The 23,196-nt window shown below is 54.2% G+C and overlaps 1 protein-coding gene across 1 annotated transcript in view; it reads right to left on the bottom strand.

Annotated features, from left to right (window-relative positions):
- The window catches only part of CSMD2 (CUB and Sushi multiple domains 2), a 292,995-nt gene that overhangs the window by 98,072 nt on the left and 171,727 nt on the right, over positions 1-23,196 (bottom strand). Inside the window, exons 15-25 of the mRNA XM_071576489.1 lie at positions 21,735-21,929; positions 18,754-18,892; positions 17,933-18,120; positions 17,144-17,332; positions 16,844-16,960; positions 12,650-12,865; positions 10,106-10,294; positions 6,934-7,103; positions 4,754-4,910; positions 3,935-4,126; positions 2,669-2,795 (exon numbers count right to left, since the gene is read on the bottom strand). Of these exons, the coding sequence (XP_071432590.1) occupies positions 2,669-2,795; positions 3,935-4,126; positions 4,754-4,910; positions 6,934-7,103; positions 10,106-10,294; positions 12,650-12,865; positions 16,844-16,960; positions 17,144-17,332; positions 17,933-18,120; positions 18,754-18,892; positions 21,735-21,929 (1,879 nt within the window). The remainder of the gene's footprint in view (positions 1-2,668; positions 2,796-3,934; positions 4,127-4,753; positions 4,911-6,933; positions 7,104-10,105; positions 10,295-12,649; positions 12,866-16,843; positions 16,961-17,143; positions 17,333-17,932; positions 18,121-18,753; positions 18,893-21,734; positions 21,930-23,196) is intronic.

Below are 23,196 nucleotides of genomic sequence, written 5' to 3'. Positions count from 1 at the left end.
AATTACATGCATGAAAATGCAGCAAAAAGCAAATTAGAATTTGGGAATATATATATATATATATATATTTATGGGGTAGAGGGAAAGCTCTGCCAGCTCAGCAAGGAACAGAGAGGAGAGACCAGCTGTGCCCTGAATAGCCCTTGGGGAGCCTTTTGGCCCCAGCTCTTCCCAAAGCTCCCAGGCTTGAGATGGGGGGAATTGTTGGGGTGTCTGTGCAGGGCCAGGAGTGGGACTGGATGGTCCTTGGTGCTTTTATGGTTCTCACTCCCAGTTCTAACTGAACCTCTGGCAAGTGGAACTTGGGAAAAAAATCCCCACCCACCCAACTGGGATTTCAACTCCTGTGCCCCCGAGGTGACTGCTGGACAAGAAACCAGCTGTGCCCCCCTTGCCCCTGCTGCCAGCTGGGCAGGAAAGGCTCCAGGGCAGGCCCCACATCTTCAGCACACCCTCCTGCTCCTCTTCCTCTCCCCCAGGTCTCCCAGCCAAGCCAAGCCCCTCCACTTGGGATGTTCTGCACGTGGGGCTGTGCACATGCCCCACATTAATCCCCTCTCCAAGTGCAACCCTTTCACTTTCATGGCAATGAAGTGCAGCCTCATTTTTCTCCCTGTCTCGCCCTGCTCCCCTTCCCCTCGTGCTCTGCACATACAGCTTTATTCCAAAAGCTCTGGTGATTAATTTTCATGTAAGTTATAAATGAGAGCTTTATGCAATTGTATCAGGCGTGAAGAGGATTATTTTTCCAATGGATTACCATAAAAATGAAGTTGCTGAAAATGTTCTCTCTCCACTCCCCAGAGATCAGGAGTTCTGTCTGAGCTGGCAAAGAAAGGGGCACAAAAAGGGAGCTCTTACCCCTGGTGAAAGGAAGGGGCACCAGGTGTGTTACTGTGATACCACCCAGCATTTCCCACTGCAGTCCTGGCCCCTTCCAAGCCTTTGGTTGATCCAAAATCTCTCCCTGTTTTTAGGGCAGCAGGAAGGGATTGCACAAACAAAGTCTGAACAGCCTTTGGATGGGGGGAAAAGAGGGTCTCACATCTGTTTGTCCTATAAAAGTCTTCAGGATCTTTGATAGGAGAAGCAAAGTAAAGGAGATTGCAAGTGGAAGGTGCCTGTGCAGGGATTCAGCTGCACTGGCTGCTCACACCATCCATTACTGAGCCCTTCCGAAGGGCAGAGCTAATGGAGGGAATTTCTGCATGAAATAAAAATGAAAATACTGGACCAAATCCCTCTCCTGAAGAAATCCATCGACTAAAAGCACCACAGAGCTCAACCTGATTAACAGGCTCCACTGAAGACATGATGGGGCTGGTGCAGCCAGGAGAGCCTGGGAGATAAAATGGGATGGGCAGGGAAGGAATCAGGAGGGGACAGCAGGGCTGGGGGGGCAGAAATGGGGCTGAGAGGGGTCACAAGCCCCAGGAACCACCGTGGGAGGAGCTGGAGGAGAGGATTTTTGTTACACAGAATTTTAAGCTCCATTTCTCCCCCTCCTCATCACTTGGTAAAAGCCTGACTTGCCCAAATATTGCAGTTCTCTCTCAAAGGTGGGTTTAGCTGGGCTGCAATAGGTGGGCACACCCAGGGCAGGGCTGGCACACCCCAGTGGGGGGAAGCAGCAGAGTCACACCTGAAGGATCCCAGAGCAGGACCTGCCTGGGTTCTGCTGGGCACTGCACCACCTTTAGGAGCCCAGTGCTCTCCATGCCACCCTTACCCAGCTGCCAGACTCACATAACTCAGCAACAAATTCCATTTCCAACAGGAAAGTGGCAACAGGGTGGGGAGAGAAGTCAGAGGAGCAGGAGGGAACAGTCTTGGATCCCTGAACAGAGCAGATGTTTAGGAAGCATCTGGAGCCACCCTCCAGGAGGATCATGGCTTTGCTTGTGCTCTCTGTATTATTAAAGCCATCAACAATGCAGGGAGAAGAGGAAGGCTCAGCCCTGGGGGCTCAGGGTCCCACCTGCCACCCACACCCTCAACGTTCCCTCTCACAAACAGAATTTGTGCAGAGCTCAGCCCTTCCAGGTCTGATCTGCCAAATGGGACAGGACCCAAACTCAGAATCACCTTCCATTATCCCTTCCTGGGATGTGACATTCCCTGCAATTTTCTACATCCATCCTCATTTTAGGATTATGCCACTTGGACACACATTGTTGGGAAACTCCTCACTGGTGTGGTGGAAGAGGTTGGGCTCTGAACACCCTCATTAAGGAGAGGGTGGAAAGCTCTCCCTCCCACTGGACCTGCACCCAGAAGCTCTGGGGTGTCCTTTGAACCCAGAGACACCACAGGCAGCAGCAGCACCTGAGCTGTGTCACCACCCAGGGCAGGGTGGCTGCCACAGGACGGGCCACACAGGGCTGGAAGGAAAGGAGAGGTGATGCCACCTGGGCCTCTGGGCAACCTGGTGTGGAAGTGGGAGGTGTCCCTGCCCATGGCAGGACGTTGGAAGTGAATGATTTGAAGGTCCTTTCCAACCCAAACCACCCATGATTTGTGTCCAGCCTGACAAGGAGCTAAACCAGCACTTGTTCCTTCTCTCACAGCACCAGGACCTTCTCCTTCTTTGCTCTGCAGAATTATGGACCTGGGGAATTCAGCTGCACATGGAAAGGAAGCCAGACCACCAGGAGCTGGCCCAACTCACCCAATGGTGCATCCAGGCTCTGCCTCGATGGTCCAGATGCAGTTGAGGTTGTGGTCATAGGGGGTTGGGTAACCTGGGGACAGGATCCGTCCAGAGGCCTCTCCCTTGATGGTCCCTCCACACTCAGCTGGAACACACACATGGGATGGGGAGGACATTCAGGGCTTGTCACCCTCCTCAGCTGGCACCGGGGCAAATCTCAGCCTACAAATCCACCTGGGAGTGTTTGGTGCCATTTCCAGAGGCTCTGAAAGCCCCCAGAGCAAAGATGAAGTGAGTTAATTCAGCTGAAACGATAATTCTGCATTTCTGTGCAGACCTGAGTCCCTTCCCCTCTGTGGCTCTGCAGGACACAGGCAGAGCCTGCCAGCACCTCCTGCTCCCCAGGCCACAAATAAGGGGTGAGGGAGCTCAAACCTTGTGCTTGCACCATCAGTGTGAGCCAACAAAGATGCCAACGTGTGTGTGTGTGTGTCTGGAAATAAACTCCAAAAGACACAAAGATTTCGGATCATTTCCAGAGCACACCCATTAAAAATTCTTTTTGTTTCATTTCTTGAAGTTTTCTTTAGGTTTCCACGTGCTCTGACATGGCCTCACACACAATAAATGGAGAGCAAAGAGGGTGAAGGTTAAGAAGACACACAAATCACAGAAATTTGCCTTTTGACCTCGATAATTCAGCAGAGTTACTGCAAGGACAGTCCTGACTCAGGGGGAGATCATCCCAACCATGAGAGCAGCTGCAGGGCTGGACTGAGTGTGCAAGAACCTCCCCATGGCCTGGACAAACAGCTCATGATGGACTTGCCAAGTTCCAGCCCCACAGCACTTCATTTACACACCAAATAACCCCAGAATTCCCCAGGCAAGGAGATCTCCAGGAGAAAGGGAACTCAGGACTCAGCTGAGGAAGGACAGAGGGAATTCAAATGTCTGAGAACAGGATCAGGTGTCAAGTGGCCCTCAGAAAGTCCTGGCTTTGAGCTGCCTGGCACACATTGGTGTCTGCCATTGCCACAAGGTGCCACTCAGTTAAAGGAGAGGAAAGAAGGAAGAAATCTTGACAAAATAAAATAATGATTCATGTTAAACTGCTTGGAGGGCTCTCAGTCCAAAGATGCCTCACACAGGACTTAATTAATGCAGCTGGGGACAATTAATAGCAGAGTTAATATCATATTTCTCAGCAAAGGAGGGACAAAGGGGCCTTGTGGGTGGCAGGGGGATGCTCACAAACAGCTCCAAAAGCAGGAGGTGTCTCACCTACACAGGTTGGCAGGGGCTGGTCCCAGGCTCTCCTCTCTCCAGTGAGGCAGCCCAGCACTCTGCTGCCCCTCAGGGTGTACCCGGGGTCGCAGCTGAAGGACACGGAGCTGCCAGCAAAGTGCCCCTCGTCGTGCACCTTGTAGCCAAACTGGGGCACTCCGGGGTCCTCACACCTGATGAGCTCAAAACCTGGAGCAGGAGGGAGGGCAGAGGTTGGCATCGGGAATTCCAGGCAGCAGATGGTAAGATGGCAGCATGGCAGTGGGGTTTGTTGGATACAAAGAGCAGCGTGTTGAAAATTAGTGGGGTTTTTAATTAATGTTGGAGTGAGATCCCAGAAATCTGGTGCCTCAGCTTTAATCCAAATCTCTGTATCACCACAGGCTGGGTCCCAACAGAAAAGGTTTCATCATTTCCCAGGGCACAGGGACAGGAGAGGGAACAGCCCCAGGCTGTGCCAGGGCAGGGGCAGGCTGGGCATCAGAAGGAATTTCTGCATGGAAATGGGGATTAAACATTAGAAGGGGCTGCCCAGGGAGGTTTGGAGTCCCCACCTCAGGAGGTGCCCAAGGGACAACAGGATGTGGCACTCAGTGCTCTGGGCTGGGTGACAAGGTGGGCACCTGGCACAGGGTGGGCTCCCTGGGCTGGGAGGGCTTTTCCAACCTGACTCCTGTTATTCTGTGACCTCCCACACCCCAATTCCACTTGGGTGTAAGACCTTTATGCAAAGGGCTCTTTGCCCTGGTCATGCAACTGTAAAGCAAAGCCACCCCTTTGCCCCTGGCATTGCCACCACACAGGCTGAAAACTCACTGGAGAACTGCAGCTCGAAGCCTTTGCTGGTGTTGGCTGTGTTGGTGATGAACTCCAACCACATGGAGCTGGAGGTGCTGTTGATGCTGATGCCCAGCATGTCCGAGCGGCTGAAGGTGCCCAGCAGGCGGGCAGAGCTGTTGGTGCCATCATAGACCTGGCAGGGACAAGAAATACTGACTGAAAACGTGGTTTATGTGCTACTGCTGGCACCAAGTCATCACTGCACTGGTGAGGCCACACCTTGAGTGTCGTGGTCAGTTCTGGGCCCCTCAGGTCAGGAAAGAGATTGAGGGGCTGGAGCGGGGCCAGAGAAGAGCAACGAGGCTGGAGAAGGGACTGGATGTGGCACTGAGTGTCCTCTGAAACACCTCCAGGGACAGAGAATCCAACATGTCTTGATCCAACCCCACTGTGATCACCAGCCCAGGGCACAGAGTGCCCTGGGCTGGTGATCACAGTGGGGTTGGATCAAGTCGTGGTTGGATCAAGTCATGGTGATCACAGTGGGGTTGGATCAAGGGTTGGACTTGGTGATCTCTGAGGTCTCTTCCAACCCAAATGAGAAGAGCAACGAGGCTGGAGAAGGGACTGGAGCACAAGTGCTGTGGGGAGAGGCTGAAGGAGCTGGGGGTGTTCAGCCTGGAGAAGAGGAGGCTCAGAGGTGACCTCAGCACTGTCTGGAACTGCCTGAAGGGAAGTTCTGGCCAGGTGGGGGTTGGTCTCTTCTCCCAGGCACTCAGCAATAGGACAAGGGGGCACGATGGGCTCAAGCTCTGCCAGGGGAAACTGAAGTTGGAGATCAGGAAGAAATTCTTTGCAGAGAGAGTGCTCAGGGATTGGAATGGGCTGCCCAGAGAGGGGGTGGATTCCCCATCCCTGGAGGTTTTTCAGCTGAGCTTGGCCGTGGCACTGAGTGCCATGATCTGGTAAAGGGACTGGAGTTGGACCAAGGGTTGGACTTGATGATCTCGGAGGTCTTTTCCAACCCAACCCATTCTATGATTCCATGATTCTACTGTCCAGAGAAGCTGTGGCTGCCCCATCCCTGGAAGTGCCCAAGGCCAGGTTGGAGCACCCTGGTGGAATGGAAGGTGACCCTACCCATGACAGGAGATGGAATTAAACGATCTTTAAAGTCCCTTCTAACCCAAACCATTCCATAATCCACAAATGCAAAGAGGGACAAATCCTCTGGTCAGCTGAGAGTCCAACTTGAGGAGACCCCACAGTGCTGCTCAGCTGATTTCCACCCTGGAGGATCCACAGCCTTCTCCTCACACTGAGCTCACTCAGGCTGTGCCTCCTGAATCCATCCCTCTTTCCAAGGAATCAGCTGCTGAGAAAAACATTTTCTCCCCAGACTGACTCACAGATGAGCCTTGAACCTGCTATTATTTAAGAAAAACCCAAATGGGGGTTTTCCTTTCTTTCAGATTCTCAGGGAGGACAAAGAGCAGCTCCTCAATAGCAGAGACTGAGAGGAACTTCCCTCGGAAGCAGATGAGGAGTTGATGACAAACCTGTCGAGAGAACATAATTCCTTTGACAACGAGTATATTCCCTGCATTAACTGCAAATCTTTCTCTCTCTCCAGTCATTTGTGAACTGAAAATATGTGGATTACAACCCTCTTGGAGTGCAGGAACATGGCACTTGAATGAGGACAGAGGCGTTCCTGGAAGGTGGCTCAGCATCAGTGATATTAAAGCCTCCTCCAAAGCCTTTCTTTGTGGTTCACAGAAACCCAGCCTGCATTTATCTGCTCCTTCACAGAGTCCCAGAGCCTGTAAATGCAGATTTATTTGAGGATGGCAGTGCTGAAGAGCCTGGAGTTCTGCATTTAAATAACCCCCTTTTGGGGACAAAGCAGCTTTGATTCTTAGAAGCACTAAAATAAAAGCCAAACCCCTCAGACCTCCTCATGTTTTTCCTGTGCAGTTACACAGGTGAGAGCTGCAGTTCTGCTGCTCCATGGGAATTTTTCTTCCAAACTGCAATCCCTTCAAGTCTCAGCAGTGACTGCTGGTCAGCAGCAGGCCTGGCATGAGTCTCTACCAGAGATGATGCCCCCTGTGTGGGCCTGGGTGGCATTTTCCAGGGCAGTGCCACCTAATTCCATGAAACAGAACATCCCTCCCTTTCAGCCCTCGCTGTCATTGGCATCTTCACTGACTTACCTTGAGGACATCTCCTGCCTCCAGCTCGAAGGTCCTGGCTTTCAGCTGGATGCCCTTCCCTGGCTGGGTCTGGATGGAGTAGATGCACTCGTGGTTGTTGTTGTAGTTGAGGGGGTAGTTGGGGGACAGCAGAACTCCCTGGGTGCCAGTGACAGAAGAGCCACACTCAGCTGCAGCAAGACACAAAAGCACCTTTTAACAACCACATGGACCTTCTGGCCATGCCACACATGCAGGTGATTCCTCCAAAAGGCCACAGTTTCTCCCTCCTTCCTACACCCAGGAGGAAGGAAAGAGGCTTTGCCCTGTTGTTCTCTACAACCTGCAGTCTGTCCCTGTTCCATCACGTTTTTCTGGTCACTCTTCTCCTTCTCCAGACCTGCCTCCTCCTCTGCTCTGGGCACTGTGAACAGCACCTGACTTGGACCCAAATTTGAAGTTAGAAGATCTGTGGGACTCAAAACTTGGCAGATTGCTCCTGTTTAGTGAAGGAAGAGGTGGCAGCTTTGGAGACTCAACCTGTCCTGGATGTCAGGAGGTGACAGTTTAATGCTACTGGAAAAGAACAACAACCAGCCCTCACTTCTGTATTTCCTGTTTTAATTACAAGCTCTGGGGACAAAATCTCTGCCTCACAGGGACATGTTACAGCACATAGACAAGGACTGCTGTGGGCTTGTCTTCAGTCCATGACATAGGAGCAGATATCCTGGTCTCAGGGATGTCCTTGGAAAACCTCCCACAGCATCCCAGGGATGTCCTCCTTGGAAAACCACCCAGAGCATCCCAAGGATGTCCCCCAGCAGCTGCTGCCTCTCCCCAGTGCCTGATTCCAGCAAGGAGCTCTGCTGCTGGTTTGCTGCACAGTCTACAACCTCCACACATGTGTGACTGTGCCTGGCATAGACCATCCTGAGGCTGTTCTGCTCCTCTCTGAGGAGCTCCCACCCGAGCAGAGCCTGTTCTGCTCCTCTCTGAGGAGCTCCCACCCGAGCAGAGCCTGTTCTGCTCCTCTCTGAGGAGCTCCCACCCGAGCAGAGCCTGTTCTGCTCCTCACTGAGGAGCTCCCACCCGAGCAGGGGCTGTTCTGCTCCTCACTGAGGAGCTCCCACCCGAGCAGAGCCTGTTCTGCTCCTCACTGAGGAGCTCCCACCCGAGCAGGGGCTGTTCTGCTCCTCACTGAGGAGCTCCCACCCGAGCAGGGGCTGTTCTGCTCCTCACTGAGGAGCTCCCACCCGAGCAGAGCCTGTTCTGCTCCTCACTGAGGAGCTCCCACCCGAGCAGGGGCTGTTCTGCTCCTCACTGAGGAGCTCCCACCCGAGCAGAGCCTGTTCTGCTCCTCACTGAGGAGCTCCCACCCGAGCAGGGGCTGTTCTGCTCCTCACTGAGGAGCTCCCACCCGAGCAGGGGCTGTTCTGCTCCTCACTGAGGAGGTCCTACATGAGCAGAGCCTGTTCTGTTCCTCTCTGAGGAGCTCCCACCCGAGCAGGGGCTGTTCTGCTCCTCACTGAGGAGCTCCCACCCGAGCAGAGCCTGTTCTGCTCCTCACTGAGGAGCTCCCACCCGAGCAGAGCCTGTTCTGCTCCTCACTGAGGAGCTCCCACCCGAGCAGAGCCTGTTCTGCTCCTCACTGAGGAGCTCCCACCCGAGCAGAGCCTGTTCTGCTCCTCTCTGAGGAGCTCCCACCCTAATAGTGGCTGTTCTGCTCCTCACTGAGGAGGTCCTACATGAGCAGAGCCTGTTCTGTTCCTCACTGAGGAGCTCCCACCCGAGCAGAGCCTGTTCTGCTCCTCACTGAGGAGCTCCCACCCGAGCAGAGCCTGTTCTGCTCCTCACTGAGGAGCTCCCACCCGAGCAGAGCCTGTTCTGCTCCTCTCTGAGGAGCTCCCACCCGAGCAGAGCCTGTTCTGCTCCTCACTGAGGAGCTCCCACCCGAGCAGAGCCTGTTCTGCTCCTCACTGAGGAGCTCCCACCCGAGCAGAGCCTGTTCTGCTCCTCACTGAGGAGCTCCCACCCGAGCAGGGGCTGTTCTGCTCCTCACTGAGGAGCTCCCACCCGAGCAGGGGCTGTTCTGCTCCTCACTGAGGAGCTCCCACCCGAGCAGAGCCTGTTCTGCTCCTCACTGAGGAGCTCCCACCCGAGCAGGGGCTGTTCTGCTCCTCACTGAGGAGCTCCCACCCGAGCAGAGCCTGTTCTGCTCCTCACTGAGGAGCTCCCACCCGAGCAGGGGCTGTTGTGCTCCTCTCTGAGGAGCTCCCACACGAGCAGACTGTGAGTCACTGTTTCCTCAGCCTGTTTACCCTGTGAGACATCGTGCTGTCAAACACTGGCTGCCTGTTGCTGTGAGCCCTGTGCTCTGCAGGCACAGCTGGGGACAGGCATGGCTGGGGACAATCACAGCAGCTGGGGACAGCCACTCCAGGCGGGGACAGTCACTCCAGGCGGGGACAGTCACTCCAGGCGGGGACAGTCACTCCAGGCGGGGACAGCCACCCCAGCATGCCCTGGGAGCAGTGTGTGTGATCAACCAACTCTGCCTCATCCCACATGTCCTCCCATCTCCCAAACCCACCACGGGGCACCTGCAGCTTCTGCACCGACTCTGCTGCTCCTCCAGGGAAGGGTTGAGGACAGAAGCAGCAGCAGATGCAGCCAGAGGAGGTCCTTTTGGTGCCCCCAAGAGCAGCTTGGCTAAGTCTGGACTAGGAAGCTTTTCAGCACTTGGATTCCACGGGTAGGTGGCCCTAAAACAGGGCTGGTCACCAGAAACTGCCCCAGAAAGGTGACAGTTCTCCCCTGGCTCATGGAACAGTTGCTTGGACAACCCAGGGGCTTGGGCTGCAGAGGAGCTGCAGGGCCAGGGGGTTCTGGGGACATGTGCCACCCACCTGTGCACATTTGCCCCCAGCTTAGGGGGCACTGCAGCCCTTCTGCCCCTCCCTCCTGACCCCACACACACCTGGCAGGACTGAAAGCTCATCCCAGCCCATCCCAGTTCATCCCAGCCCATCCCAACTCCCTCTCCCCCATCCTGCACCGACCACCCTGTGAGCATGACAACACCATCCTGGGTGATGCCACCCACCCTGGGGGATGCCACCCATCCCTGCCCACCTAAACCATCCAGCACAGCGGAACCAACCAAGCAAAATGAAAGCACATGACCACCTACCAACACACCTTGGCAGAGGCGAACTCCACACTCGCCGTCTCCCGCCGAGGCAGGTGATGCGCGACGCCCCCTCCAGCCGGTACCCCGGGAAGCAGGAGAAGGTGAGGACATCGCCCACCCCGAACTGCAGCCCCTTCCTGATGCTGTAGGCTGGCACCTCTGGCTCGTCACAGGGCTCCAGGTCATATTCTAGAGGGGATAAACACACAGTTATGGAGTGGCAGGTGGTGCCTCACGTTCTGGCCTCTCCCCTGAGGGGACCATGAGGATGAGGAGGGAGCTCTAAGTGGTGATCCAGCTGCAATGAAGTTCTGCCAAGGCAGAATCCATGAGGATGGACATCCTCTTTGAGCCATGAAGACCCACTTGGATCTGGATTTCACTATCAAGAAGCTCTGGCAAGGCAGAATCCATGAGGATGGATGTCCTGTTTGAGCTGTGAAGACCCACCTGGATCTGGATTTCACCCTCCAGAAGTTCTGCCAAGGCAGAATCCATGAGGATGGACATCCTCTTTGAGCCATGAAGACCCACTTGGATCTGGATTTCACTATCAAGAAGCTCTGGCAAGGCAGAATCCATGAGGATGGACGTCCTATTTGAGCCATGAAGACCCACCTGGATTTGGATTTGGATTTCACCCTCCAGAAGCTCTGCCAAGGCAGAATCCATGAGGATGGATGTCCTGTTTGAGCCATGAAGACCCACTTGGATTTGGATTTCACCCTCCAGAAGCTCTGCCAAGGCAGAATCCATGAGGATGGGTGTCCTGTTTGAGCCACAAAGACCCACCTGGATTCCACTCTCCATATACAACCCCCTTGGGGTGTCACCAGCACCTCAATTTAAGCCACCTCAGAATGCAACAGCTTCCATTTCCTGTCCCTGTTGTCACACAACCAGCCAAGGGATACCAGTGGTGACCCAGCATGGAGAAAACCTGTCATTGTCCCTCTGCTTTAGCCAGAGGAAGGTGGACTGATCTGGGTGGGGTTTCTGCTGCCTCTCCACTCCTGATCCTGGGAAGGAACGAGTGCAGCCTCTCCTTGGGGGATGCAAGAGAACATTTGAGTTCCTGCTCAAGGAAAGAGCATGGAAAGCTTTGGCCAACAGCCAAACCCATGTCTTTGACCACAAAAACATTGAAGGAAACCTCTTCTGAGGGTTATTTTTTGAAAATTAACACTCCTGCAAAGCATAAATTCTGTACATAAATATATGTATGTATGTAAAAGGAGCTAAAAATACAACTGACTCCCATTTTTGCTTTCCAAGATAGGAGAGCAGCCTCCAAATACGCTGAAAATTAGAGTTATAATTGGAGGCAATCTTTTGAAAGGCAAAAAGCCATTTTCCCCTCATCAAAATGAAAGTTAATTGGAAATTTTCTGACTACTTTCCGTGGAGTATCACATGCAAATCGCTGCCTTCAGAGGCCAGAACAAAGGCACTGGAAAGGAGGTTTGAGCTGCATCTCTGGCATCAGCTCTGCCCCTGGGTGGGTGTGCCAGCCCCCACTCCACAGGAACAGTGGGCATTTCTCTTCCAGCCCAGCTGCTGAATGCACAGCCTGCCCTGGGCACCGAGGAGGACACAGGGAACAAAGCACCAAGGCAATAAACTCGTGTCCCTGAGCTGATTGTTTCGGGGAATGGCTTGTCAGGGCACTCAGGCAGCACAGATTGACATTCCCTGGAATGTGTGCACAGGCAAACACTGGAGAGTCCTTTGTGGCACTTCAGGTGTGAGGACACAGCTAAGCACTGTGTGCCCTTCAAGCAGAGATCACCTTCACAAGGAGCATTAACAAGGGGCTGACAGGACTCAACCCACTGGAATTAAACTCTTTCTCCCTCCTCGTTCTCACCTTTCCCTCTCTGTTTAAGGACACAGGTCCACCTCACACTTCCCTGGGCTGCCACTGTCCCCTTTCCCCCCCAGCCTTCTCTGGTTATCACAGGAAAATCACTGCAGCATTTCCACCATGGGAAGCTGGGACAGATGGGAGCCTTTGGAAGGCAACATTGACCAACGTGGACTTCTTGGATAAGGAGCAAGGCAGAGCTGGTCACCCCCATTGGCCATCTGGTCTCTCTGTGCCTTTGGTTCAGTGCTCCACTTGGATGCTCATCCAGTGACCAGCCAGTCCTGGATGTGCCTCTGCTCTGGAGCCAGGCTGGGAGAGCTGGGGGTGTCCAGCCCAGAGAAGAGAAGCTCCAGGGAGACCTCAGAGCCCATGCAGTGCCTAAAGGGGCTCCAAGAGCTGCAGACTTGACAGATTTGGGTGGGATATCGGGAAGAAATCCTTCCCTGTGATGGTGGCAAGGCCCTGGCACTGGTTGGCCAGAGAAGCTGTGGCTGCCCCATCCCTGGAAGTGTCCAAGGCCATGTCGGAGCACCCTGGGCTAGTGGAAGGTGCCCATGGCAGGGGGTGGAAGTGGATGCTCTTTAAGTTCCCTCCCAACCCAAACCACTCTGTGATTCTCTGATTGGCAGCAGAGCTGGAAGGGAAAGAACAACCCGTTTGCCCCGTGCTGCCCTTACCTGAGAAGGTGATGTTGAAGCCCTCGTAGGACATGGAGAAGTCGGAGATGAAGCGGATCTGGGCGGAGAAGTTGCCGAAGAGCCCCGCGCTGAGCGGCGCCGGCAGCCGCGAGCCCGTCAGCTGCTGCAGGGGCTGCCCAAAGCTGCTGTTCTCCGTCACCAGCAGGTAGTCGTGGCCATTCTCCAGGTGGAAGGTGTGGAAGGTGAAGAACACACCTGCAGAGGAGGAGAAATGGAGGTGTGTCCCAGTTCAGCAGCTGGGACCAGTTTCTCCCAGTGTGGGTGTGACCAAAGCTGTGGATTCTCCACCCTCTGGGCCATTGCCCAGCAACTGTTCCCAATGGCCCATTGGCAGCAGCTGCCCAGGGCACAGCTGAGCCCTCAGGCTGGGAGCTGGCTGGGAAAGAAGCCTGGCAGAGGAGCTGGGAGAACTGCCCTGCAGGGAGTCCTTGGCACCTCCACACCCACCTGAGGGCTCAGCTCTGCCCATGGGCCAGCAACCATTCCAAAATCCCCCCTGACTGCCAGAGTCAGATCCCCCAGTGTGGAACTCCCTGCCCTGGGGGAGGCACTGGGGGCTCCCACCCAAACCTGAGGGGAGACAATCTGGGGGCTTGGGGACCTCTGGGACCACTGATTGGATCCAGAGGAGGAGCAGCCCCTGGCCAGGAGGAGCCCACCACTCTGGCCCAGACTGTGCCATCATCTGCACCAACAGGTTTGTCCCTTCCTTTTCCTTTGGCCTCGGGGGAACCACGTGGGGCTCAGCACAGGGGCCACCAAACCCCCCTGTGTTTGTGCCCCAGGGGCTGGGTTAGACTGCTGGGTTGGGGATTAAACCCAATTTCTCTTTGTGTCATTGCACTGATTGTAACATTGGTATTAAATTGTGACTCTGTTTTACAATCTCTTCTGTGGTGGGTTCGTTTCTCCTGCAGGTTCCCCTTTAAACCAGCACAAGGTGCTTCACTCCACAGTGTCCCCAACAGCAGTGACAGCAGCACAGGGAGGGGCAGAGTCACTCTGGGCATAGTTGGGTTGGAAATGAAACACGTGAAAATCCCAAAGCAGGGTGTGGTCCAAGGGCAGGGCAGAGCCAGGCAGGGAAGGTGTTTGGCTGCTGTGCCTTGGGAGGACAGGACAGGGATGGCAGAGCCTCCCTCGAGGGGTGGAGCAGCAGCAGGAGGAGCAGCCTGGCAGCTCCAAGAGGTATTTCATTATAAAATTGTTGACCTTTAAATAGAGAGCAAGAGCAGCAAAAGTCGTGGCTGTGAGGCCATGAAAACAAGCACGTTCCAGGAGGAATTCATCCCTGGAAAAGCAGGACTTAAGCCAAGTACCAAGGGCAGAGAGGCTTTTCCATATGAAAGATAAAGTGTGGCAGTGGTGCAGCTGCAGGGACCTTCTCTGCCCTCCTGTGATGGGACTGAATCACAGAATCATGGAATGATTCCCTTCCCTTCCCATCATGGAATGATTCCCTTCCCACAGAATCATGGAATGCTTCCCTTCCCTTCCCACCATGGAATGATTCCCTTCCCACAGAATCATGGAATGCTTCCCTTTCCTTCCCACCATGGAATGATTCCCTTCCCACAGAATCATGGAATGCTTCCCTTCCCTTCCCACCATGGAATGATTCCCTTCCCACAGAATCATGGAATGCTTCCTTTCCCTTCATGGAATGATTCCCTTCCCACAGAATCATGGAATGCTTCCCTTCCCTTCCCATCATGGAATGATTCCCTTCCCACAGATTCATGGAATGCTTCCCTTCCCTTCATGGAGTGATTCCCTTCCTCCAGAATCATGGAATGCTTCTGTGGGAAGGGACTGTAAAGGTTGTCTAATTCCATCCCCCTGCCATGGGCAGGGACACCTCCCACTAGTCCGGGTTGCTCCAAGAAAATCCTACACTTTTACTCACATTACACTGCCAAAAATAACCCTCAAACACATCCAGCCCCTGAAAGAACAGACAAACACAGGAAAACTCCTTTGTGTCGTCTCCCAAATTCAATTTCAACTATTTGGAACATTTTGGGGGGAGGCTGTGACCTTTCTGCATTTGGAAACGAGCTAGAAAGGAGTAATGGATTACTCAGAGTATCCTTCACACCTCCACACACAGAATGGGAAGCACTTCAGGGCTTTGTAGAACCCTCCAGCGAGGTGATTTTTCATGCTGGAATTCAAACACCATTAGAAACACTTATACTCTGGAAAATAATTCCATTTTTGAACAAGAAGAAAAAAAAACCCAACAAAAACTGGTGGCAGCAGCAGCTTTGAGGGAGCCAAGGCGAGTTCTGAGCTCAGGAGCTCTGTCACAGCCCTGTCACACCGAGTTAACAAGGCAGAGCCACAAAAAGCCTCTTTGCATTTCTATGGCTTTGCTCAGCTCGATTTCTGAGTGCCCAGGGCAGGGCTCTTGAATCACAGAATCACAGAATGGATTGGGTTGGAAAAGACCTCCAAGATCATCAAGTCCAACCCTTGGTCCAACTCCAGTCCCTTTACCAGATCATGGCACTCAGTGCCATGGACAAGCTCAGCTGAAAAACCTCCAGGGATGGGGAATCCACCCCCTCTCTGGGCAGCCCATTCCAATCCCTGAGCACTCTCTCTGCAAAGAATTTCTTTCTGCTCTCCAACTTCAATTTCCCCTGGCAGAGCTTGAGCCCATCGTGCCCCCTTGTCCTATTGCTGAGTGCCTGGGAGAAGAGACCAACCCCCAGCTGGCCACAACTTCCCTTCAGGCAGTTCCAGACAGTGCTGAGGTCACCTCTGAGCCTCCTCTTCTCCAGGCTGAACACCCCCAGCTCCCTCAGCCTCTCCCCACAGCACTTGTGCTCCAGTCCCTTCTCCAGCCTTGTTGCTCTTCTCTTCTCAGTTGGGTTGGAAGAGACCTCTGAGATCGCCAAGTCCAACCCTTGATCCAACCCTACTGTGATCACCAGCCCAGGGCACAGGAGTGGGGTTGGATCAAGACATGTTGGATTCTCTGTCCCTGGAGGTGTTTCAGAGGACACTCAGTGCCACATCCAGTCCCTTCTCCAGCCTCGTTGCTCTTCTCTGGCCCCGCTCCAGCCCCTCAATATCCTTTCTGAACTGAGGGGCTCAGAACTGAACACAACACTCAAGGTGTGGCCTCCCCAAGGCAGAGTCCAGGGGAAGGGTCACTGCCCTGGTCCTGCTGGTCACGCTATTTTTGATACAGGACAGGATCCCATTGGCCTTCTTGGCCACCTGGGCACACTGTTGACTCATGTTGAGCTTCCTGTCTTGGCTGGCATTGGGCTTTGCCCTCCTCACAGCCTGTCTGCAGGGACACAGGGCTGGGGGCTGCTCTCCCTGGGGTCCCCCACCATCCCCAAACTCCAGCCCCACCTGCTCCCAAAGGAATCAGAGGACACCTGTAACAAAGCTCAGTGTCCTCCTTCCTCTCCAGTAACTTCTGGAGAGCCCAACCCAGAGCTGGGTAAGAGCTCTGGAGTGTGAGATTTAATATCCAGCCCAACAGGCTTTGGAGAGCATCAAATTATAACTGAACATTCCACTTGTCCCTACGTCTCTCCAAGTGCTTTTGGAAGGTCTTCTGGGCACAGGAAAGCATTTCCTTCCGAGAAATGAAGGTCAGAGAGGTTGGGAACCAACCCAAAGCCTTTCCCATGGAACTGGGAAGAAACAGGACTCTGAGGGGCATCCCAACTTTATCCCTTGCACCTTGGGAATGACCCAAACTTAGGGATGACCTAAGCTGGCCAAGCATGTGGGCACCATCATTGCTGAGAGAATGAAGAGTTTGGACACCAAGTCCCTCTACATCTTATCCAGATGCAATGCCTGGGTGGTGGCATGAACTGGCCAAGCATGTGGGCACCATCACTGCTGGGAGGATGAAGAGTTTGGACACCAAACCCCTCTGCATCTTACCCAGAGATGGTGCCTGGGTGGTGGCACGAGCGGGCCAAGCACATGGGCACCATCATTGCTGAGAGGATGAAGAGTTTGGACACCAAACCCCTCTGCATCTTACCCAGAGATGGTGCCTGGGTGGTGGCACGAGCGGGCCAAGCACGTGGGCACCACCATTGCTGGGAGAAACTCCTGGTTCACACAGGCAGCAGTTTCTGTGCCACCCACCCCCATCCCTCAGCCCTCCCAAAGCTCTCTCAGCCGAAGGTTCCTCACCTTTTCCGTGGGATGTCTCTATTGTCCATGTGCAGTTCAGGTTGTTGGGATAGAAGTCAGGGAATCCTGGGGACAGGATGGTACCACTGGAGCCACGGATGTAACCTCCACAGAGGGCTGCAAGCAGGAGAGCAGGCATGGCATTCAGACAAGCTGGAAGGGCACCAGCTCTTCTGGATGGCAAACCACCCCAAACCCAACCAAATGCCCGGATGAAATGCCCCTGGGAGAGCTCCAGCTGTTGCTTTTGCAGTGGATGTGCCAGAGCAGGGGCTGCCCCCCCTGCAGGTGTGTCCTTACCCTCACAGCTGGGCAGGGGGCGGCTCCACTGGAAGTTTGGCTCACACTCCAGGGCCTCGCTGTCGCTCAGGGTGTACCCTGGGTCGCAGCTGAAGGTCACCAGGGCTCCCACGTAGAAGTCATTGCCGTGGCGCTGCCCGTTCACCGGGATCCCGGGGTCCAGGCAATGGTCGGACTGGAGCTTCACCGCTGTGCCAACACACCCCGGTCACTGGGCAGCCTGGGCATGGCTCAGCCCCTCCCAGAGCCCAGCCCAAACCCTGCAGGGCATCCCCAGGGAAGGCATGGAATGGAGGGATGGACTGTGGGATTCTTGGTGCTGATGGTCCTGTGGGATCTGACTCAGGATGTTCTCTGAACTCAGCTCTGCCTCCTAAAAGCAACGATGCTCTATAGGTACTAAAATTCAAATTAAAAAACCCCTTTGCAGACACCTCAGATGGTGGATGGTTGTGGACTTCCCATCCCTGGAGGTGTTCCAGACCAGGTTGGGTGGGGCTCTGAGTAACCTGGGACAGTGAAAGGTGTCCCTGCCCATGGCAAGGGGTGGAACAAGAGGAGCCTTAAGGTGCCTTCCAACCCAAACCTCTCTGGGGCTCCAGAAACAGCAGAAACTGGCACAAAGCAGAGCAGCTTCTCACCCTGCACTTCTGGAGCAGTGAGAAGTGCCTGGCACAGGGGACAAGAGAGCTGAGAGGCCCTGGCTGAGGTCACTGTGCTGCTGGAGAACATGGAATGACCTGGAATGACCCAGAATTGCACAGAGTGGCAGCCCCAACCCGCACTCACTCTCGTAGCGGATCTGAAAGCCGACGTCAGAGTGGCTCTTGTCGGTGGTGAAGAGCAGGTAGAGGTAGTTGCTGGTGCTGATGAGGAACTGGGGCACCTGAGTGCCATCGTAGACCCCGATGAGGGGCGAGGAGTAGGAGCGCCCGTCCCGCACCTCCAGGGTGTCGTAATTCACCTCTGTCTTGAACCTGCAGGGGCACAGGGACACTGAGACCCCACAGTGCTCCTTGGGCTTCACTGCGGTCCCCAAGGGGCTGTGACAACCAGCAGAGGTCACGGGGGGAGAGGTGGGGCCTCTCTGCTGCCTGAGCATCCCCCTGGGGGCACATCAGTGCCAGCCCACCTGCTTGGGCTTCTTTCTGACCCTTCACCTCCCTCGTCTGCTGACACCAAACAGCCTTTGCAGCAAAAAGCACCTTGTGCTGCATGAAGAGCCACCTCCCAGACAGGGGAGTCAGGACAGCACAGCCATCCTGCAGCTGGGGAATGCAGGAGAAGCCAGGACTCAGCATTCCCAAGCCTGGATCGGATCCTGCCTGATGGAACACGTGGGAGCTCAGCCTCCAAAAACGTGTCCTACCCTTGCCTAAAATAACACTGCAATGGGCAGGAGTCAGTCAAAACAAGAGGGGGGAAATCACCATTTTCCACCTTTCCTGCTGGAGTGTTGGGTGGATTTAATGCCTTGGCAGTTAATAAATAAAAGAGGGAAGGAGAGAACCTCAGTGCCAGCCACACACAGAGCAGCTCATTCCTTGCTGTGGCTTCACCTCAACCCTGTGGGGACCCAAACCAGCCAAAGAGGGACTTTGGAGGAGCACCTGTCAAAGGTGATCTTGATGGGGTAGCCAGGCTGGGCCTCGATGACCCAGGCACAGCTCAGCGAGTCCTTGTAGAAGCCAGGCCAGCCAGGGGACAGGATGGTGCCACTGGGCGACGTCAGGTGGCCACCACAGGGTGCTGGGGACAAGGAAAGGACACAATTCACACAGTCACTCACCACAGAATCACTCAGTCTGGGAAAAACCCCTTCATATTATCAAGTCTAACACTGCCAAGTCCACCACTAAACCCTGTCCTTAAGTGCCATGTCTACATGTATTTAAATTTGGGTGAGGAGCACCAGGGGAGCTGCAGCACCATCAGATGTCCCCTCCCTGCCAGGCAGGGCCATCCTGCCATGCAGAGCTTTCATACATTACTGTCTCCCACACGTTAAAAATCATCAGGACAAGGCTGAAAACCAACAGTAGCTGGGAAGAAATTGCCTTTTCAGCTGAAAGTGGAGACAGAGTAATCTCTGCTGTCCCTGTGGGAACCAGCAGCTGACCTTGAGCGGTGGCTCGGAGGGGCCAGGGTGTGATAATAATTATTAGATAGAAAAGCAGAGGAAACTGCAAGGTCAGTTTGCATTTCAGCAGCTGCAGGTGCCAGAAAATCTTTGCTGTCTGTGGTAATTGAGTCATGGCTTTTCTACCACGGGGGACATCACCAGACCATGGCAGTTATTCCACACTGTGGTCCCTCGTGCCTTCAGCAGAGGCTGAAGGGCTATTGTTCCATTTTCTGCAAAAAAAGACACTGGATCTGATGAGCAAGAGGCAGAAAATCCCACAGCCCTCAATAACTGCCAGGTGTTGTGCCAAGGGACTGTGGGCACCAGCTCTGAGGAGCAGCTGCTGGAGCCCCAAGGGCCACCCAATGTCACCCTGGATGTGACCCAAAATCCATCTGAAGCCCCTGCTGATGTGAAGGGTGGCAGAGCAAAGTCATTTGATCTCAACTGGATCCAAAGCAATTACTTTGGAACCAGAGGCTCCTTTCTGCCCCAAAGCCACATCAGCTCCTGTCACTTCTGCCCATCTTTCAACCCTGTTTTTAGGTCTCTTTCTTTCCCATTCGTTTTTTTTCAAGTGCCAAACAGCACTTTAGATCTCTGCTCTTCCTCCTTGTTTCAAAAGGGTAATTAAAGTGTCCTCTTAGCCAGGGCAGACTGGAGGGTGAGTCAAAGGACTCTCCTCTGTGATCAAGAGGAAAAGGCTCCAGTTAATGGCAGAAGGTTCTCAAAGCTTCCAAAGAGAAAAGTTGATTAAAAGTGTATTAGTTAATGTATGTTTCCCTTCTATACTTAAAAATACATAAACTTAAAGGCTCATCCTTTGAAACTAATGGGAGCCCTGAATTAAATCTACATGTTGTCAGCTGAAGAAAGATTATATAAGAATATAAAAAGTCTTGTTTCCTGTTATATAAAAAACTTGTTGAGCACAATTGGCACCTTCTTCTTTCCATCTCAAAGACAATGGGCAAGATTGTGCCATTTCTGCTGCTCATCCACTTGAGCCACAAATGACAATGACTGAAATTACTCCCCAATATTCCAGGACTGTTTCTCAGGAGCACAGCACTTGTTATTTAAATTACTGAACATACCAGTGCAGGGCATCACTTCCCTCAGAACAGAGCAAGACTTTCCACTCCTAATGAGCTCTTTCTTGCCTTCTCTTTTCCAAAGTAGAAGCTTTAAAGGACTAAAAAAGCTTTGAAATCTTTATTACAGCCTTTAATTCAGCCCATCTCCCCCATGTCTGCCATGGCTGTGGTGGCCAAAGAGGTGGAAATGCAAAATTTTGGGCTCTCAACTGCCAAAGTGCATTGACAGGACTTCTTCCATTATATAAATATCATACATTTTACATGTCTCAATAATGAGGAGAGAAAAACATCAACACACTTCAACCCCCTTACCTACAAATCACAGAATCATAGAATGGATTGGGTTGGAAAAGACCTCCGAGGTCATCAAGTCCAACCCTTGGGCCAACTCCAGTCCCTTTACCAGATCATGGCACTCAGTGCCACGGCCAAGCTCAGCTGAAAAACCTCCAGGGATGGGGAATCCACCCCCTCTCTGGGCAGCCCATTCCAATCCCTGAGCACTCTCTCTGCAAAGAATTTCTACCTGATCTCCAACTTCAATTTCCCCTGGCAGAGCTTGAGCCCATCGTGCCCCCTTGTCCTATTGCTGAGTGCCTGGGAGAAGAGACCAAGCCCCACCTGGCCAGAACTTCCCTTCAGGCAGTTCCAGACAGTGCTGAGGTCACCTCTGAGCCTCCTCTTCTCCAGGCTGAACACCCCCAGCTCCCTCAGCCTCTCCCCACAGCACTTGTGCTCCAGTCCCTTCTCCAGCCTTGTTGCTCTTCTCTTCTCACTTGGGTTGGAAGAGACCTCTGAGATCATCAACCCTGGGCTGGTGATCACAGTAGGGTTGGATCAAGACATGTTGGATTCTCTGTCCCTGATCACAGTGGGGTTGGATCAAGACATGTTGGATTCTCTGTCCCTGCAGGTGTTTCAGAGGACACTCAGAGCCACATCCAGTCCCTTCTCCAGCCTCGTTGCTCTTCTCTGGTCCCGCTCCAGCCCCTCAATCTCTTTCCTGAACTGAGGGGCTCAGAACTGAACACAACACTCAAGGTGTGGCCTCCCCAAGGCAGAGTCCAGGGGAAGGGTCACTGCCCTGGGCCTGCTGGCCACGCTAGTTTGGATCCAGGACAGGATCCCATTGGCCTTCTTGGCCACCTGGGCACACTGTTGGCTCCAGTTGAGCTTCCTGTCCCTCAGTCCCCCCAGGTCCCTTTCTGCTCTCCAGCCACTCTGTGCCCAACCTGGGAGCTGCAGGGAGTTATTGTGGCCAAAGTGCAGGACCCAACACTTGACCTTGCTGAACTTCATCCCATTGGAATCAGCCCATCCCGTCACACCCTCCCACCTCCCCAGCAGCACAGGCAGCCAGGGGCACCTTCGCAGCGGAGCAGGGCGTTGTCCCACACCACGCTGCCCTCGTGCAGCACACACGTGATGGTCTCCGCGCCGTGCGTGCGCACGAAGCCCTCGTCGCACAGGAAGGACACGGAGCTGCCCAGCTGAAGGCTGTGCCCAAAGCGCTGCCCGTTCACCGGCACCCCGGGGTCGGGGCACTCGTTGTGCCGGAACGCTGAGGAGAGGGTGGGCAGGGAAGGGGGAGGGTGGGCGAGGGAAGGGGGAGGGTGGGCGAGGGAAGGGGGAGGGAGGGTGAGGGAAGGGGGAGGGTGGGCGAGGGAAGGGGGAGGGTGGGCAGGGAAGGGGGAGGGTGGGCAGGGAAGGGAGAGGGTGGGCGAGGGAAGGGAGAGGGAGGGCGAGGGAAGGGAGAGGGAGGGCAGGGAAGGGAGAGGGAGGGCAGGGCGAGGGCAAGGGAGGGCAGGGCGAGGGCAAGGGAGGGCAGGGCGAGGGGGTGGCAGGGCAGAGCGAGGGGGTGGCAGGGCAGGGCGAGGGGGGTGGCAGGGCAGGGCGAGGGGGTGGCAGGGCAGGGCGAGGGGGTGGCAGGGCAGGGGGGTGGCAGGGCAGGGCAAGGGCGGGCAAGGCAAGGGGGGGCAGGGCAAGGCAAGGCAAGGCAGGGCAAGGCAAGGCAGGGGAAGGCAAGGCAGGGCAAGGGAGGGCAGGGGAACAGAGAGAAGAGGAGTTAGCATTTTGTTTCCCTCACCTCTGTCCCCAAAAATAAACATGTTGAACCTCAGACTTATATTTTTCAGTTCCCGGTGTCTGCTTCCAATCCGCCCTTGGACACAACCAGGGATGAAACAGCCACAGCTTCCCTTCCCAACCTGTGCCAGGGCCTGCCTACCCTCCCAGGGAAGGATTTCTCCCCAGGATTCCACCCAAATCTCCCCTTTTCCATTTTGAAGCCATTCCCTGTGTCCTGTCCCTCCACTCCTTGTCCTGACCCTCCACCCCTTGTCCCAAGTCCCTCTCCAGCTCTCCTGGATCCCTCCTGATCTAAACCTCCTCTCTTTTGATTTCCTCCCCTCTGTCACCATTCCTGGGATAAAGGACACACAGCAATCACCTTTCCAGGTGTCACAAAGTCCATGTGGAATTTGCAGAACCATTTGGTCCTGTTTAAAGACCTGCCTTTCTCCAGCAATTAAAATCCACACTGGCCAACCAAGGGGAAAGTAAATCTACAGCCTTAATTCCCCATTAAGTGCATAACCATGTCCTACATCTCCTCCAGCTGGGAGGTGGGACCTGAGAGAGGAGCAGCACATTGAAGATTAAAGCCTCCAGATTAATCACACCTGAGGGCTTTGTATCTTTATGCACCTGCCCAAATTCAGCCCAGCTTGGATTTGTTCCAGAGCATCATCCCCTTACAATGTTCTGTTATTTCCATGGCTAAAGGGGAGAAGGGGCTGGACCTGAGCCCTGTGCTCTGGGATGTGTCC

The sequence above is a fragment of the Pithys albifrons genome, chromosome 24 (genome assembly GCF_047495875.1).
Source record: "Pithys albifrons albifrons isolate INPA30051 chromosome 24, PitAlb_v1, whole genome shotgun sequence".
NCBI lineage: Eukaryota > Metazoa > Chordata > Aves > Passeriformes > Thamnophilidae > Pithys > Pithys albifrons.
This window is presented reverse-complemented; position numbering and strand designations above follow the sequence as displayed.